Below are 19523 nucleotides of genomic sequence, written 5' to 3'. Positions count from 1 at the left end.
GCAGCCTCCTCCACGCGGATCAACTGGGTCAAGAGCTCTGGTTTGGTGGTAGGGGACTGGCGGCAGGCGAGCTCCCTCCCACCCGCGCTTCAGGCCATCCGGTGGAGCACGGGTCCGCTGCTCTATCTGGGTGTTTACCTTTCTGCCACGCATTCCTCTCCGCCGGAAAACTGGCAGAATTTATAGGGCGGGGTGATAGAGCGGCTCCGGAAATGGACAGGACTACTCCAGTGCCTCTCCCTTCGAGGGAGAGCGCTAGTGCTTAATCAACTAGTCCTGTCCATGCTCTGGTACCGGCTCAACACCCTGGTCCCGACCCCGGGTTTCCTGGCCAACCTCCGGACATCGATTCTGGAGTTCTTTTGGTCAGGACTGCACTGGGTCCCTGCAGGGGTTCTTCATCTACCTCTGGAGGAGGGAGGGCAGGGCCTAAAATGTCTGCTCACTCAGGACCATGTCTTCCGCCTCCAGACCCTGCAGAGACTCCTTAATGGTGCAGGTAGTCCGGCGTGGAGCATACTAGCGCACGCCTTCCTGCGCCGCTTCCGAGGGCTCCGATACGACTGGCAGCTCCTTTATCTCCATCCGAGAGGTCTTCCACGAGACCTCTCCGGGTTGCCGGTCTTCTACCAGGACCTCCTCCGGACCTAGAAACCCTTTACAATGACCAGGTCCGTGGCGGCCACCGAGGGGGCAGATCTCCTCACGGAGCCCCTGCTACACAACCCCCAGCTCCGTGTGCAGGTGGGGGAGTCCCGCTCGGTGCGCCAGAGGTTGATCCTGGCAGAGGTCACAAGAGTCGGAGACCTCCTGGACTATGACCGGGGAGACTGGCTGGATCCCCTGATGCTCACTCAGCGCATGGGGCTTTCCTGACCTTGTACTGCCCGGCACATACTTCAGGAGGTGAAGGCCGCTTTGCCGCCCGCTGCTCGGGTTCATCTCGACCGGGTCCTGCACGAGGGCACGCCCCGCCCACCTGTTACCACAGGCCAGCCGGACTTTTTAATTGGACCCCTGCCCCGTGGACCCAACCGACCCCTTCACCCCTTCACCAGAAGCCGGCTGCACGAGATGCAGCCGGTCTGCTTTCAAACCACGCCAAGAAAACATCTCTACACGCTCGTGCTCCACACCCTTCACGCCCGCACCCTCGTGTCCCGCCCTGATACAAAATGGCGGGACCTCCTGCCACCCTTGGAGGGTGAGGAACCCCGGTGGGCCAGCCTATATTCCACCTTAGTCCCAAGGCCCGCCGGGGATGTCAGTTGGCGGCTCCTTCACGGAGCCGTGAGCACGAGCGTGTACTTGGCGCGGTTCACTTCAATCCCAGACACCTGCCCCTTTTGCGGCATGAGGGATACCCTGGCACATGTCTACCTGGAGTGTGCCAGGCTGCAGCCCCTATTCCGGCTCCTCACCAATATCTTATTACGTTTTTGGTTGCACTTCTCCCCTCACCTTCTCATTTATGCACTCCCTATCCGTGGCCCCACAAAGCCCCGGGATCTCCTGGTCAACCTCCTCCTGGCCCTAGCTAAAATGGCCATCTACAAAACCAGAGTGAGGAGGTTGGCCGATGGAGTCTCCTGTGACTGTGGGGCCTATTTCCGATCCTCGGTCCGTTCACGTATCCGGGCAGAGTTCCTCTGGGCGGCGTCCTCTGACTCCCTTGACGCCTTTGAGGAGCAGTGGGCTCTGTCCGGGGTTCTCTGCTCGGTGTCCCCGTCCGGTTCCCTTCTTTTGACCCTTTGACCGCACTCCTGTCCCTGTTCTTTTATTAGTTGTCCCCCGGAATTTTTTGGGTATCTAGGTCCTGTGGATCCCCCTTTTAGGCTGGGGGGGACCCTTTAGCAGTGGACGGGCTTCGCCCGCCCACTTCCCTGATCCCAATAAGACCAATATTTTATTACGTTTTTGGTTGCACTTCTCCCCTCACCTTCTCATTTATGCACTCCCTATCCGTGGCTCCACAAAGTCACGGGATCTCCTGGTCAACCTCCTCCTGGCCCTAGCTAAAATGGCCATCTACAAAACCAGAGTGAGGAGGTTAACCAATGGAGTCTCCTGTGAGTGTGGGGCCTATTTCCGATCCTTGGTCCGTTCACGTATCCGGGCAGAGTTCCTTTGGGCGGCGTCCTCTGACTCCCTTGATGCCTTTGAGGAGCAGTGGGCGCTGTCCAGGGTTCTCTGCTCGGTGTCCCCGTCCGGTTCCCTTTGTTTGTGCTTTTGACCGCACTCCTGTCCCTGTTATTTTATTAGTTGTCCCCCGGAATTTTTTGGGTATCTAGGTCCTGTGGATCCCCCTTTTAGGCTGGGGGGGATCCTTTAGCGGTGGACAGGCTTTGCCCGCCCACTTCCCGGATCCCAATAAGACGATGCCCAAGATGCTGTGGAATCTCCACTCTGAAGACAAGGCCATTTCCTTCACCAGCTGCTGCTTACAGATGTATTTCTTTGTTGCCCAGGGTGGCACTGAGTGTGTCCTCCTCTTGGCCATGGCTTATGACCGCTATGCTGCCATCTGCCACCCACTACGCTATATCCTCCTCATGAGGAGACGTGTTTGCGCCTTGCTTCTGGGGGCCTCATGGGTCATCGACCACCTGAACTCCGTCATCAATACTGCCATGGTCCTTTCCTTGAGCTTCTGTCGCACCATTTAGATCATAGAATCACAGAATATCAGGGTTGGAAGATACCTCAGGCGGCCATCTAATCCAACCCCCTACTCAAAGCAAGACCAATCCCCAACTTAATTATCCCAACCAAGGCTTTGTCAAGCCTGACCTTAAAAACCTCAAAGGAAGGAGATTCCACCACCTCCCTAGGTAACACATTTCAGTGCTTCACCACCCTCCTAGTGAAAAAGTTTTTCCTAATATCCAACCTAAACCTCCCCAACTGCAACTTGAGACCATTAGTCCTTCTTCTGTCATCTGCTACCACTGAGAACAGTCTAGATCCATCCTTTTGGAACCCCCTTTCAGTTAGTTGAAAGCAGCTATCTAATCCCCCCTCATTCTTCTCTTCCACAAAGTAAACAATCCCAGTTCCCTCAGCCTCTCCTTATAAGTCAAGTTTTCCAGTCCCCTAATCATTTTTGTTTCCCTCCACTGGATGTTTTCCATTTTTTCACATCCTTCTTGTAGTGTGGGGCCCAAAACTGCACACAGTACTCCAGATGAGGCCTCACCAGTGTCCAATAGAGGGGGACGATCACGTCCCTCGATCTGCTGGCAATGCCCCTACTTATACAGCCCAAAATGCCATTGGCCTTCTGGTCAACGAGGGCACATTGTTTACTCATATCCAGCTTCTCGTCCACTGGAACCCCTAGGTCCTTTTCTGCAAAACTACTGCCTAGCCATTCGATCCCTAGTCTGTAGTGGTGCATGGGATTCTTCCGTCCTAAGTGCACAACTCTGCACTTGTCCTTGTTGTGCCTCATAAGATTTCTTTTGGCCCAATCCTCCAATTTGTCTAGATCTCTCTGTATTCTATCCCTATCCTCCAGCGCATCTACCACTCCTCCCAGTTTAGTGCCATCTGCAAACTTGCTGAGGATGCAATCCACGACATCCTCTAGATCATTAATGAAGATACTGAACAAAACCGACCCCAGGACCGACCCTTGGGGCACTCCACTTGATACAGGCTGTCAACTAGACATGGAGCCATTGATCACTACCCTTTGAGATCGACAATCTAGCCAGCTTTCTATCCACCTTATCATCCATTCATCCAGCCCATACTTCTTTAACTTGCTGGCAAGAATACTGTGGGAGACTGTGTCAAAAGCTTTGCTAAAGTCAAGGAACAACACGTCCGCTGCTTTCCCCCATCCACAGAGTCCGTTATCTCATCATAGAAGGCAATTAGATTAGTCGGGCTTGACTGCCACTTCTTCTTCAGATCTGCCACTTCTTCTGTGACATCCCACCCCTGATCCGGCTCTTCTGCTCTAATACTTCCCTGAGGCAGCTGCTGACCTTCTCTGTCTCATAATCCTCCCCTTCTGCCTGACACTGCTCTCCTACCTCAACATCCTCTCCTCCATCCTGAAGATCCACATGCCCGGGGCAAGATCAAGGCTTTCTCTACCTGCTTCTCCCACTTGGCCATGGTCAGCATCTTCTATGGCACAATCATCTTCATCTACATGCCCCCCTCAGCCAGCCACTCACCAGAGCAGGACCTGCTGGTCTCTGTGTTTTATGGCATTGTCACCCCCATGCTCAACCCTTTCATCTACAGCTTCAGGAACAAGGAGGTGCAAGGGGCACTCCAGAGAGCCCTCGGCAGGAGCAGGGAGCAGAAGGGATGAAGCAAGAATGGGTCTGATTCCAACAAGGACAGAGCACAGGCCTGGCACTCCAGAAACCTGAGTTCAAGTCCTAACTCCATCCCAGGCTGATTTTGAGTAGTCACTTTTTCAATTGACTTCAGTGAGGCTATGCCAGTTTACACCAGCTGCAAATCTGGTCCCTTGTCCCCAATGAAGAGATGTCATTTTATTCCAGCTGTGGATATGGCTCATTAACTCCAATGAAGCGGCAGCTGATTTACACTAGCCGGGAATTTGGCTTTTTATGTGACCCAGTTTCCCATCTACATAATATAACATGATAATAATTCATTTCTCCCACTCTGTATTTATATATCAAGCTCTTCAGGGTGATGTCTGTCTCTTCTTGTCTGCACAGCACCTAGCACAATAGAGCCATGGTTTAGGTTTAGTCCCTAAGTGCTAATGAAACACAAATAAAATGACTTTTTCAATTGAGCCTAAGTGAATTAGGTAGCTGCGTTCAGTAGATGGTTGTCTAACTCCCCTCACTCCTTTGACACTCCTAGCCATAATAAAACATAATAATTCTCCATTTTCTTGCAACTTTGTGTCATCATTTACAATGCTCCAAAGGAATGTGTCAGGCCCCCAAACAAACTGTGGAATCCTGTGTTAAGAGATAACACTCAATTTTGCATTATAGACACCAGATTTGTTTTTCTTTCTGTTATTCTTGTCTTATCTTCAAATTCTCTTTCTATTAATAAACCTATGAATCTGCACTTTATGGAAGTAAACCCAAGGAGGTCAGCCCGTGGACATTGATTCTTGTATTTACAAAATACCCTTTCTTGTAATTGTATTTACACATTGCCATTAAAAGCACTGAGACTTTTCAGTTTGGAAAAGAGACGACTAAGGGGGGAATAGGATAGAGGTCTATAAAATCATGACTGGTGTGGAGAAAGTAAAAAGGAAGTGTTATTTACTCCTTCTCATTACACAAGAAGTAGAGGTCGCCAAATGAAATTAATAGGCAGAGGTTTAAAAACAAGCAAAAGGAAGTATTTCTTCACACAACACACAGTCAACCTGTGGAAGTCTTAGCCAGAGGATGTTGTGAAGTCCAAGACTATTACCGGGTTCAAAAAAAAAACTAGATAAGTTCATGGAGGATAGGTCCATCAATGCCTATTAGCTTTACCAGAAGCTGGGAATGGGCAACAGGGAATGGATCACTTGATGATTACCTGTTCTGTTCATTCCCACTGGGGCACCTGGCATTGGCCACTGTCAGAAGACAGGATACAGGCTAGATAGATCATTGGTCTGACCAGTATGGCCATTCTTATGTTCTTATGTTAAAACCCAAAAATGAGTAATACAACTGAATCCAGGATCTGTTTACATAGACTTGGAGATTCATAGATTCAGGCCAGAAGGGATCATTAGATCATCTAGTGTCACCTTCTGTATAACCCAGGGCATTGCATTCCACCCCGTTACTACTGTATTGAGCCCAATAACTTGTGTTTGATTAAAGGCTATCTTCCAGAAAGGTCTATAGTTTGGTTCTGAAGAAACCAAGAGATGGAGAATCCGTTACTTCCCTTGGCACTTTATTCCAATGGTTAATCACCCTCACTATTAAAAAACTGTGCCCTGATGGAGGAGCCCAGGCCACCCTCGGGGGTGGGAGCAGAAGCAGCAGTTGGGGAGGAGGAGCATGGAGAAGGGGGTGCCGGGGTGAGGTCACTCAGATCGAGGCCTGCTGGCAGAGGGTCGTCCTCCCCCTGGGTGACCAGGGTCAGACCCAGGGCCTCGATCTCCTCGTAGATGGAGGGGAGCTCCCCTTCTACCACCCCAGAGGTCTCCCCGCCAATGCCCGAAGTGACGCTCGCCTCGGGGCTCACAGGGGCTCCGGATGGTAATGGGGCAGGAGGGGCTCCATCGCGGGCCTTGAAGGGAAGGGGCTCCAATGGAGGGACGGTACTGCCCTCCCATGCTGCCATGCCCTCCCCCGCTGGCACTGGGGGATGGAACATGCCTCTGGGCAAGGCAGAGGGCTCGGCATCGGTGCCTGCCTTTTTTGGTCTTCCGGGAGGCTTCCGCATAGGTGGAAAGGAGCGGAGCTCGAGCCTTCCGCTTGCCCCGCTTCCCCTGGACTAGGGCCCAGCCCTCCATGGCATCATCAGGGGGCCGGCTAATAGGGATCTGGTCGGGAGGCAGGGGTGATGGCTCAGGGACTGTGGGAGGCAGCGGTGGAGCGGCATGAGGGAGGGAAAAATCCCCCGGGGCAGGCCCTCTCCTGCACTCGGTGGTATCCCTGCCGCACCCTCCTGTAGATGCCCCGCCGAACTGCAGGCAGCAGAGGCGCAGCTCTCCTGCTCATCTGGGCGTGCTGGGGGGAGCGCACCTTGGGCCTGAGCAGGAGCAGTGGTGGACTGAGTGGGAGGAGGGGCGGCTCTGGGTGCCAGGCAACTTGGGGTGCTGGTGATGACGGGGCCGGCGCCCCGCTGGGGCTCAGAGCTCCCGGATGCCTCTCCTTGCTGGGCCAACGGGCAGCCCCTCCGGACGTGCCCCATCGCCTGGCAGAGGTAGCACTGGGCCTCCCTGTGGAGTAATGCACCCAGGAATGGGCCCCCTGGTAGAGGACCAAAAAGGACCCCTCAAGCACCTCTCCGTCACCTGCTGCCGGTGGCAGTTGGAGCTGCACTTGCCGGCGGAACGAAAGGACATGACGGAGGGTGGGGTCCTTGCAGCCCGGTGAGACAGGGCTCAGAACGGAAAGGGGCTTCCCCAGGGTCGAGAGGGCAGGTAATAGGGCGGCATTTGGAAGGAAGGGAGGGACTGATGTCAGGACGAGGCGGACGCCCAGGTCGTACAGCGGCTCCAGGGGGACGAACACGTCCCCCCGCCAGGACCTTCTCCACCGCCTCCTGGGTGTCGGCCTCCCATGCTAAAAAGAACATGACCTTCCCATACATTTTGGAGGCTGCCACAATGGCCATGGGCCCCACCACCGTCACCAACATCCACACGTAGGTCTCCACATGGGGGGAGGTGGGCACCAGGAGGCAATGGACGCCGTGCTTCCTAGTCATGGTGGGAAAGGGGCCCCAGCCGCTATAGATGGTAGTGGAGGCGGTGGGCGGGAGAGATGATGTAGCAGGAGGCGGGGGGGGGCGTTGCCACCTGGGCGTATGCCCTGGGGGCTGAGGGAGGGACACCCATAGAGCTGGTGGAGGGAGCAGTGGGTAGGGACACTGTAGCCAGTGGTGAGGCCATGGCAGTAGGGGCAGTCCCCGCCGTGGAGGGCCTGGTCTTTTTAGCGGGGCCCTTCCCCTTCTTCTTCCCCTAGCCCTTCCCACTGGCTGGGGGGGCTCCCCCGGAATCCGAGGGGGCGAGAGGCATGGCAGCAGCAGAGGTCACCCCAGTGCCCACTGCTGCCAGCGCCCTGGAGGGGACAGGTGGTTTGGCAGTGGCGCGTGAGGTAGAGGCTTGGGGGGGTGACGGAGGGGCAGGCGGGGGAAGGGTGTCTGGGGCTGCTGGAGGGGCCCCACCCATCCTGTGCCCCGCCATAAGGAGCAGGGAGGGAGGGGAAAACACCAGAGAGAGGAGGGGAGAGGGGAGGCAAGTCGACCACTCCTCCCCGCTAGGCTGCGGGCAGGGGAGGAGGGCACCAAAAACAAAGGGGGACAATGCTAGGGGCTCACTAAAGGGGTCCAGTCCAGGGGGATGGGGGAGGCGCGTGCACCCACGTGCGCTGTCAAAGAGTCAGATTGGGCTGGCTGCTGCTTCAGGCCCAAAAGGTGGTGAAAGGGCGCGGCAGGCCCAGCAAGCAGCGGAGTCCCAGAGGCAGGAGCTGAGGCAGATGGTATGCAGCCAGTGGAGGTGGTGGAGGGGGCAGCGGTGGTGGTACTGGTGGGGGTTGGGGGAGACACACAGATGCATCAGGGGGCAGCTCCACACCATACCCCCTGTATCCCTAGAAACACACTCAAGACCCCCACCACAAGAGCACAGTTTGAAAGTTACTCAGTCTTAAGGCCCCCTCCACAGTGGTCTGCAAAGTCTCTAGGTGCTCCCCCACTGGTAGATGGTCCCTTCTTCTCCTCCTTGTAGCTTCAGCAGCTCCAGGCAGCAGACTCCGCAGCAGCAGCAGCCCCGGGAACTCCAGGTGGTGGTCCAGGCAGGCAGAAATGACCCCTCTCAGGTGGTGGTGGTGGTGTTCACAGCAGCAAAGGCTGGGATCCCTCACTCCCCACTTCTGGGGAGCAGGCCAGCAGCCCCCCCCAAGGGGCTGCAGTTGGAGCACTAGCAGCACCCAAGGGTGGGGGGTCCAGCAGCCAGCCAGCAACCAGGTAGCAGAGAACAGGGAGAGGGGTGGTGTCTAGCCGAGCCAGAGAAGCAATAGTCGCTGCAGGGGGAGCCCAGGGCCTAGCAGCAGCAGCTGTAGCAGCCCTCTCCCTCCTTCTTTCTCCAGGCTAGAGTAATGCAGGAGTGTAATAGAAAGGAGAGATGTTAGCTCCTAAGTTAAGCAGGTCCCTTTTCCCTAGGTAAGAAAACAGGGAAGGTTCCAGAACAATCAGGAGCCTTCTGGAGACAATTAAGACAGACAGGCTGATTAGAACACCTGCAGACAATCAAGAAGCTGCTAGAATCAATTAAGGCAGGCTAATCAGGGCACCTGGGTTTTAAAAAGGAGTTCACCCCAGGTTGTGGGGTGTGTGCGTGCACGCGCTCTGGGAGTAAGAGGTGCTAGGAGCTGAGAGTGAGAACACATACTGTTGGAGGACTGAGGAGTACAAGTATTATCAGACACCAGGAGGAAGGTCCTATGGTGAGAATAAAGAAGGGGTTGGGAGGAGGCCATGGGGAAGTATCCCAGGAAGTTGTAGCTGTTGCACAGCTGTTCCAGGAGGCATTATAGACAGTTGCATTCCACAGGGCCCTGGGCTGGAACCTGGAGTAGAGGATGAGCCTGGGTTCCCCCCAAACCTCCCAATTCCTGGTCAGACACAGGAGGAGTTGACGGGGACTGTGGATTCATGAAAATGGCCAAACTGAGGGCTGCCTTGAAGCTCCAAGGGGAGCAAATCTGCCAATAAGCACAAGACCCACCAAGATAGAGGAGGAACTTTGTCACACAGGGTTGGAAGGAACCTCAGGAGGTCATGTAGTCCAACTCCCTGCTCAAAACAGAACAAATCCCCAATTTTTGCCCCAGATCCAGCTCACAATCCTGGGTTTAGCAGGCCAGTGCTCAAACCACTGAGCTATCCCTCCCCCAAAAAACGTTAAGTATTTAAAATGAGGGGGCACCTGGATTTGAACCAAGGGTCTCTTGATCTGCTATACCACCCCTGTTATGTTACCTAGCAGCCCCATACCTATTGTCTATATATTGATCTGTCAACTTCCCAGCTGGGTGCCCATCTCATAGGTTTGTGTCTATAAACCATGATCTCAAGATCTGGGAATATTTCATGGTTATGAAAATGGCATGGTGGTTTTAAACAATGAGAATCAGAAATACTGGAACAAACATGAAACTAGGCATCATGATAAAGATATTCAGGTCATGTCAGGTCATTCAGGGACCGAATGGCTCGGCAGCAGTTCTGCGGAAAAGGACCTAGGGGTGACAGTGGACGAGAAGCTGGATATGAGTCAGCAGTGTGCCCTTGTTGCCAAGAAGGCCAATGGCATTTTGGGATGTATAAGTAGGGGCATAGCGAGCAGATCGAGGGACGTGATCGTTCCCCTCTATTCGACACTGGTGAGGCCTCATCTGGAGTACTGTGTCCAGTTTTGGGCCCCACACTACAAGAAGGATGTGGATAAATTGGAAAGAGTACAGCGAAGGGCAACAAAAATGATTAGGGGTCTAGAGCACATGACTTATGAGGAGAGGCTGAGGGAGCTGGGATTGTTTAGTCTGCAGAAGAGAAGAATGAGGGGGGATTTGATAGCTGCTTTCAACTACCTGAAAGGGGGTTTCAAAGAGGATGGCTCTAGACTGTTCTCAATGGTAGCAGATGACAGAACGAGGAGTAATGGTCTCAAGTTGCAATGGGGGAGGTTTAGATTGGATATTAGGAAAAACTTTTTCACTAAGAGGGTGGTGAAACACTGGAATGCGTTACCTAGGGAGGTGGTAGAATCTCCTTCCTTAGAGGTTTTTAAGGTCAGGCTTGACAAAGCACTGGCTAGGATGATTTAACTGGGACTTGGTCCTGCTTTGAGCAGGGGGTTGGACTAGATGACCTTCTGGGGTCCCTTCCAACCCTGATATTCTATGATTCTATGATTCTATGTCAACTGGAATAGCTCCATAGCACTATTGAATTTACACCATCTGGGGATCTGGCCTCATTGACTCTACACAAGATCATGGCAGATCTACACAAGTTGGGGACGTGATTTTGACTCCTTTGATAAATGAAGTGTGTGTGTGGGAGGTAAGCTTCCTTTTATCAACCCAGCCAGCCAGTTAGCTATAAAATCCCTCTTAGCAGCTCTACTTGCTTTACCTGTAAAGGTTAAAAGTCCCACTGCAATGCCTAGGTAAAAGGAAGAGAGTGGGCACCTGGCCAAAAGAGCCAATGGGAAGGCTAGAACTTTTAAAATAGACAAAAGGGAAGTCTTGTTTCAATCTGTTGTTGCTCTCAGGGAGAGGCAGACAGGGCTGCAACTATGCTCTAAGAAGCTTGGGGCCAGGTATGAAAAATCATGGAGCAGGTCATCAAGGAATCCATTTTGAAGCACTTGGAGGAGAGGAAGGTGATCAGGAACAGTCAACATGGATTCACCAAGGGCAAGTGTCATAAATATAAAGGGAAGGGTAAACACCTTTAAAATCCCTCCTGGCCAGAGGAAAAACCCTTTCACCTGTAAAGGGTTAAGAAGCTAGGATAACCTTGCTGGCACCTGACCAAAATGACCAATGAGGAGACAAGATACTTTCAGAGCTGGAGGGGGGAGAAACAAAGGTTCTCTCTGTCTGTGTGATGCTTTTGCCGGGAACAGAAAAGGAATGGAGTTTTAGAACCTAGTAAGTAATCTAGTTAGATATGCATTAGATTCTGTTTTGTTTAAATGGCTGATAAAATAAGCTGTGCTGAATGGAATGTATATTCCTGTTTTTGTGTCTTTTTGTAACTTAAGGTTTTGCCTAGAGGGATTCTCTATGTTTTGAATCTGATTACCCTGTAAAGTATTTACCATCCTGATTTTACAGATTTTACTTTTTCTTCAATTAAAATTCTTCTTTAAAGAACCTGATTGCTTTTTCATTGTTCTTAAGATCCAAAGGTTTGGGTCTGTGTTCACCTATGCAAATTGGTGAGGATTTTCATCAAGCCTTCTCCAGGAAAGGGGGTATAGGGTTTGGGGAGGGTTTCTGGGGGGAAAGACGTTTCCAAGCGGGCTCTTTCCCTGTTATATATTTGTTAGACACTTGGTGGTGCCAGCAATAAAGTCCAAGAGCAAAAGGAAAAATAGTTTGTACCTTGGGGAAGTTTTAACCTAAGCTGGTAAAAATAAGCTTAGGGGGTTTTCATGCAGGTCCCCACATTCTGTATCCACGAGTTCAGAGTGGGGAAGGAACCCTGACATGGTAGCAGAGTGGTGGGATTAACTTGAAATCATTTTGAGATTAATTTTTTTTGAACAAGAAGCACAAATTTTAAAAAGGATTTATTTTCCTTTGGGCTGCTGTAAAGCAGGTTTTCAGCTGGAAGCAGTTAGAGGTTTTTTTGTTTCTGCTTGGGGGCCAGAGCAGAGACAAAAGGGAATTGTTTTTTGTGAGCTGGAGTTTTCTACACCTAAAGGCAGGGTAGTTATCCTGCAGGGAAATTCACAAGTCTTCACAGACCTGTGGAAGTGGTTTGTTTTTTTTGTTTTTTGTTTTTGTTTTTTTTTTTACCTAAGAGCAAATACAGAGGTTTTCTGTCTATTTGCCTGGAGACAAAGGTGTTAGGGGTTTTTTTTAAGGATTTTTCTGTAAGCTGACGAACACTATCAGAGAACATAAATATCCGGTTACAGCACAGCAAAATTTTACAAGCCAAGTTTTTGTTTGTTTTATTTCTAACTCTCGGGTGTAAAGTTAGTTAAAAACCGAGAGGCAAACATGACAGAGCCCAAAGTAGAAACAGCCAAAGAGGGTGCCCACAGGAGCACTATAGAGGCAAAGGAAAAAGAAATGGAGGAAAAGGAAAAAGCCCAAGAGGCTGCCCACAGGAGATTTATGGAGAGAAAGGAAAAAGAATGGAAGCATGCTGAGGAGGAAAGGGAGGCTGCCAACAGGAGAGCTATGGAGGCAAGGGGGAAAAAATGGAAGAAAAGGAAAAAGAGGAAGCATAAACTGAAGATGGAGAAGGCAAAGGCGCAGCAGAATAGCAATCCTTCTCCAGGTACCACTTCTCATCCCAGAAAATTCCCCACCTACAAGGCAGACGATGATACTGAGGCCTTTAGAAAACTTCGAAAGGGCCTGCCTTGGGTACAGCATCTCTACAGACCAGTACATGGTAGAGCTGAGGCCGCAGCTCAGTGGACCCTTAGCAGAGGTGGCAGCTGAAATGCCTAAGGAATGCATGAACCAGTCTGAACTGTTTAAAACCAAGGCGAGAGTCAGAATGGGGCTAACACCCGAGCATTCTCGTTGGCAGTTCAGAGCCCTAAGGTGGAAACCAGATGTGTCATTTACCCGACATGCCTACTGCATTATGAAACATTGGTATGCCTGGACATCGGGAGCAAGTGTTAAATCTCCAGAAGATTTGCCCTTCCTAATGCAAATGGAACAGTTCCTAAAGGGCATTCCTGAGAAAATAGAAAGATGCATCCTAGATGGGAAGCCCAAAACTGTAATCAAGGCGGGGGAAATAAGAGTCAAATGGGTGGAGGTGGCAGAAAAGAAAAAAAAAACTGGTCGCAGTTGTAGCGGATACCAGAAGGGACAAGCTCAGACCACACCCTACTACTGGGGTCAGCCCAAGGCCCCAAATACCCCCAAGAAACCCTCCAGACACATTATCGTCCCGCCACACAATTCTCCAGCAACCCACCTCACCCCAGTGATCCGTCAGCTGGACGATGTTTTAAATGTAACGAGCCGGGGCATGTGAAGGCCAACTGCCCCAAGAACCCCCACAGATTAGTTCATCGCACCGGAATCACCCCAGAGGTCCTCAGACCCAGATACCTCCCAGATACCCTTGGAGTGGAGGGAAACTGTGAGTGTGGATGGGAAGAAGGTCACTGCGTGGAGGGACACTGGAGCACAAGTATCGGCTATCCATGCTTCCTTAGTGGACCCCAATTTAATCAATCCAGAGATCCAAGTGATAATTCAACCCTTCAAGTCCAACTCTTTCAATTTGCCTACAGCCAAGTTGCCTGTCCAGTACAAGGGCTGGTCAGGAACGTGGACTTTTACAGTCTATGGTGATTATCCCATCCCCATGCTGTTGGGGGAAGACTTGGCCAATCGTGTGAAGCTAGCCAAGAGGTTGGAAATGGTCACCTGCAGCCAGGCTAAACAAGCCGTCACACCTAGCTCTGTTCTGGAAACTTCTACCAGGACCCGGTCAGAGATGATGGACACGCACCCCAGGCCAATGTCTGCAACAGCAGTAGTGGATCCAGTCCCAGAGACCCAGACAGAGCCAGTCCCAGAACCGGAACAACCAGCACCAGACCCATTGCCAGCAATGAATACAGTACTTGCAACCCCAACACCAGAGGGCCCCAGCAAACCTGAACTGGAAGCAGCTGATAACCCTTCACCAGAGGCTCAACCAGAGCCTGAACCCCAACATAGTTCACCAGTGGAGAGTGGTTCACAGTCCACAGAAAGAGCCCCATCCCGTACATCACTTCCAGAGGGACCAAGCCTAGGTCCACAATCCAATGAGGAACTGATGTCTCCAGCATCAAGGGAACAGTTCCAGACCGAACAGGAAGCAGATGAAAGCCTCCAGAGAGTTTGGACAGTGGCACGGAGCAACCCACCACCTCTCAGCTCTTCTAATTGATCCAGGTTTGTTGTAGAAAGAGGACTTTTATACAAGGAAACTCTTTCGGGTGGACACCAGGATGACTGGCATCCTCAGAGACAGTTGGTAGTTCCAACTAAGTACCGGGTCAAGTTCTTGAGCTTAGCCCATGATCATCCTAGTGGCCGTGCTAGGGTGAACAGGACCAAAGACCATTTGGGGAGGTCATTCCATTGGGAGGGAATGGGCAAGGATGTTTCTACCTATGTCCGGTCTTGTGAGGTATGCCAAAGAGTGGGAAAACTCCAAGACCAGGTGAAAGCCCCTCTCCAGCCACTCCCCATCATTGAGGTTCCATTTCAGCGAGTAGCTGAAATGGATATTCTGAGTCCTTTTCCGAAAAAGACACCCAGCGGAAAGCAGTACATCCTGACTTTCATGGATTTTGCCACCCGATGGCCGGAAGCAGTAGCTCTAAGCAACACCAGGGCTAAAAGTGTGTGCCAAGCACTAGCAGACATTTTTGCCAGGGTAGGTTGGCCCTCCAACATCCTCACAGATGCAGGAACTAATTTTCTGGCAGGAACTATGGAAAGCCTTTGGGAAGCTCATGAGGTGAATCACTTGGTTGCCATCCCTTACCATCATCAAACAAATGGCCTGGTAGAGAAATTTAATGGGACTTTGAGGGCCATGATATGTATATTCGTAAATGAGTATTCCCATGATTGGGACCTAATGTTGCAGCAGTTGCTCTTTGCCTACAGAGCTGTATCACGTCCTAGTTTATGGTTTTCACCATTTGAACTTGTATATGGCCACGAGGTTAAGGGGCCATTACAGTTTGTAAAACAGCAATGGGAGGGGTTTACACCTTCTCCAGGAACTAACATTCTGGACTTTGTAACCAACCTACAAAACACCCTCCAAACCTCTTGAGCCCTTGCTAAAGAAAATCTATAGAATGCTCAAAAAGAGCAAAAAGCCTGGTATGATAAACATGCCAGAGAGCGTTCCTTCAAAGTAGGAGACCAGGTCATGGTCTTAAAGTTGCTCCAGGCCCATAAAATGGAAGTGTCGTGGGAAAGGCCATTCACAGTCCAGGAGCGCCTGGGAGCTGTTAATTATCTCATAGCATTCCCCACCTCCAACCGAAAGCCTAAGGTATACCATATTAATTCTCTAAAGCCCTTTTATTCCAGAGAATTAAAGGTTTGTCAGTTTACAGCCCAGGGAGAAGATGACGCTGAGTGGCCTAAAGGTGTCTACTACGAGGGAAAAGTTCTGGTGGCATGGAAGAGGTGAACCTCTCCATGACCATTGGGCATATGCAGTGACAGTAGATCAAGGAGCTGTGTACTAGCTACACGCTGACTTTCTCAGCCACCCCAGGACTGACTGAACGGGCATACCACTCCACTGACACATGTAATGATCACCCAATTAAAGTGCAACCTTAGCTGGTGTCTCCAGAAGCTAAAACTGGTATAGAACGGGAGATCCAGGATATGCTATAGATGGTGGTAATCCACCTCTCTGGCTGTGCATGGGTATCTCCAGTGGTTCTAGTTCCCAAACCAGACAGGGAGATACATTTTTGCGTGGACTACCGTAAGCTAAGTGCTGTAACTCGCCCAGACAACTGTCCAATGCCACGCACAGATGAACTATTAGAGAAACTGGGACAGGCCCAGTTCATCTCTACCTTGGATCTAACCACGGAGTACTGTCAGGTACCGCTAGATGAAACCGCCAAGGAAAGGTCAGCCTTCACCACCCATGTCGGGCTGTATGAATTTAATGTACTCCCTTTCGGGCTGCGGAATGCACCCGCCACCTTCCAAAAACTTGTTGATGGTCTCCTTGCGGGATTGGGAGAATATGCAGTCACCTACCTTGACGATGTGGCCATATTTTCAGATTCCTGGGGAGAACACCTGGAACATCTACAAAAGTCTTCAAGCGCATAAGGGAGGCAGGACTAACTGTTAAGGCTAAGAAGGGTCAAATAGGCCTAAACAGAGTGACTTACCTTGGACACCAGGTGGGTCAAGGAACTATCAACCCCCTACAGGCCAAAGTGGATACTATCCAAAAGTGGCCTGTCCCAAAGTCAAAGAAACAGATTCAATCCTTCTTAGGCTTGGCCGGTTATGACAGGAGATTTGTATCGCAATAGCGCCAAATCGCCGTCCCACTGACAGACCTAACGAAAAAGTAACAGCCAAATGCCGTTCAGTGGACCGAAGAGTGTCAGAAGGCCTTTAACCAGCTTAAAGCGACACTCTTGTCTGACCCTGTATTAAGGGCCCCAGATTTTGACAAACTGTTCCTCGTAACCACAGATGCATCCGAGCGTGGTGTGGGAGCAATTTTAATGCAGGAAGGACCAGATCAAGAATTCCACCCTGTAATGTTTCTCAGCAAGAAGCTGTCTGAGAGGAAAGCAACTGGTCAGTCAGTGAAAAAGAATGTTACGCCATTGTCTACGCTCTGGAAAATCTACGCACATATGTTTGGGGACGGCGTTTTCACCTGCAAACCAATCATGCTGCGCTGCAGTGGCTTCATACCGGCATGGGAAATAACAAAAACAACTTTTTCGGTGCAGATTAGGTCCCCAAGATTTTGATTTTGACATCCAACACATCTCAGGAGCTTCTAACAAAGTGGCTGATGCACTGTCCCGTGAAAAGTTTCCAAGAATCAACTGGTTAAAATCGTCCTTGAGATGTGGAAAATATTGTTAGTCTTTATTATTAATTCTGTTTTCTCCTAGAGCTCCAGGAAGAAATCACTGCCAGCCTTTCACCCTATCTGTGATTTGGGGAGCGTGTCATAAATATAAAGGGAAGGGTAAACACCTTTAAAATCCCTCCTGGCCAGAGGCAAAACCCTTTCACCTGTAAAGAGTTAAGAAGCTAGGATAACCTCATTGGCAGCTGACCACAATAACCAATGAGGAGACAAGATACTTTCAAAAGCTGGAGGGGGGAGAAAGAAAGGGTCTGTCTGTCTGTGTGATGCTTTTGCCTGGGACAGAACAGGAATGGAGTCTTAGAACTTAGTAAGTAATCTAGCTAGATGTGCATTAGATTATGATTTCTTTAAATGGCTGAGAAATTAGACTGTGCTGAATAGAATGAATATTCTTGTGTTTGTCTTTTTGTAACTTAAGGTTTTGCCTAGAGGGATTCTCTATGTTTTGAATCTGATTACTCTAAGGTATTTACCATCCTGATTTTACAGAGGTGATTCTTTTACTTTTTCTTCAATTAAAATTCTTCTTTAAAGAACCTGATTGCTTTTTCATTGTTCTTAAGATCCAAGGGTTTGGGTCTGTGTTCACCTATGCAAATTGGTGAGGATTTTTATCAAGCCTTCAACAGGAAAGGGGGTGTAGGGTTTGAGGAGGATTTTGCAGGGAAAGATGTTTCCAAGCGGGCTCTTTCCCTGTTATATATTTTTTAGACGCTTGGTCATGGCAGCAATAAAGTCCAAGGGCAAAAGTTAAAATAGTTTGTACCTTGGGGAAGTTTTAACCTAAGCTGTCAAAAATAAGCTTAGGGGGTTTTCATGCAGGTCCCCATATCTGTACCTTAGAGTTCAGAGTGGGGAAGGAACCTTGACAGCAAGTCATGCCTGACCAACCTGATTGCCTTCTATGATGAGATAACTGTCTCTGTGGATATAGGAAAAGCAGTGGATGTGATATATCTTGACTTTATCAAAGCTTTCGATATGGCCTCCCACAGTTTTCTTGCCAGCAAGTTATAAAAATATGTATTGGATGAATGGACTATATGATGGATAGAAAGTTGGCTAGATTGTTTGGCTCAACAGGTAGTGATCAATGGCTTAATGTCTTTTTGGCAGCCGATATCAAGTAGAATGCCCCAGGGCTTGGTCCTGGGGCCGATTTTGTTCAACATCTTTTTTTAATGATTTGAATGATGGGATGAATTGCGCTCTCAGGAAATTTGCAGATGACACTACGCTGGGAGAAGAGGTAGATACGCTGGAGGGTAGGGATAGGGTCCAGAGTGACCGAGATGTATTGGAGATCTGATGAGGTTCAACAAGGACAAGTTCAGAATCCTGCACTTAGGAAAGAAGAATCCCATGCACCACTACAGGCTGGGGACCGATTGGCCTAAGCAGTAGTTCTGCAGAAAAGGACCTGGGGATTACAGTGGATGAGAAGCTACATATGAGTCAGCAGTGTGCCCTTGTTGCCAAGAAGGCCAATGACATATTGGGCTGTATTATTAGTAGGAGCATTGCCAGCAGATCGAGGGAAGTGATTATTCCCCTCTATTCGGCACTGGTGAAGCCACACCTGGATTATTGCATCCAATTTTGGTCCCCCCACTACAGATGGGATGTGGACAAATTGGAGAGAGTCTAGTTGAGGGAACAAAAATGATTAGGGGGCTGGGGCACATGATTTATGAGGAGAGGCTGAGGGAATTGGAGTTATTTAGTCTGCAGAAGAGAAGAATGAGGCAGGATTTGATAGCAGCCTTCAACTACCTGAAGGGGGGTTCCAAAGAGGATGGAGCTAGGCTGTTCTCAGTGGTAGCAGATTACAGAACAAGGAGTAATGGTCTCAAGTTGAAGTGGGGGAGGTCTAGGTTGGAGATTAGCAAACACTGTTTCAATAGGAGCGAGGTGAAGCACTGGAATTAGTTCTCTAGAGAGGTGGTGGAATCTCCATCCTTAGAGGTTTTTAAGGCCTGGCTTGACAAAGCCCTGGCTGGGATGATTTAGTTGGGTTTGGTCCTGCTTTGAGCAGGGGATTGGACTAGATGACCTCCTGAGGTCTCTTCCAGCCCTGATCTTCTATGATTCTATTCTAAATATCATGGAAGACATGATCAAGTTTATCTCCTTTTAATTCTTTGTGGCTTGTGGCCTCCGCTGTGCTAACCCCAAATGCTTTTGTTTTGCTTGTAACCTTTAAGCTGGTCCTCAAGAAGGTTATTCCTGATGCTTAATCTTTAGAAGTTTTTTTTTAATCTATCAATAGCCTGATTTCCGAGATGTAGTTTCTTTTTTTGTTTTTAATAAAATTTACCTTTTATAAGAACAGGATTGGATTTTTGTGTCCTAAGAGTTTTGTGCACATGTTGTTTAGTTAGCTGGTGGCAACAGCTGATTTGCTTTGTTTTTATTTCTCAGCTCTTCCCCAAAGTGGTGGTGAAAGTGCTTGAGGGTACCCCACT

General features: G+C 49.9%; 1 protein-coding gene across 1 annotated transcript; it reads left to right on the top strand.

Annotated features, from left to right (window-relative positions):
* The first annotated feature begins 2378 nt into the window (after positions 1 to 2378).
* On the top strand, positions 2379 to 4327 carry LOC119841613 (olfactory receptor-like protein DTMT). The gene is given in 4 exon segments (XM_038369170.1): positions 2379 to 2633; positions 3916 to 3997; positions 4000 to 4071; positions 4074 to 4327. Coding segments are annotated over 4 exon segments (663 nt in total).
* The last annotated feature ends 15196 nt before the right edge of the window (positions 4328 to 19523 follow it).

The sequence above is a fragment of the Dermochelys coriacea genome, chromosome 13, assembly GCF_009764565.3.
Source record: "Dermochelys coriacea isolate rDerCor1 chromosome 13, rDerCor1.pri.v4, whole genome shotgun sequence".
Lineage (NCBI taxonomy): Eukaryota > Metazoa > Chordata > Testudines > Dermochelyidae > Dermochelys > Dermochelys coriacea.
The sequence above is the reverse complement of the archived record's forward strand: the minus strand, read 5'-3'. Positions and strand labels throughout refer to the sequence as shown.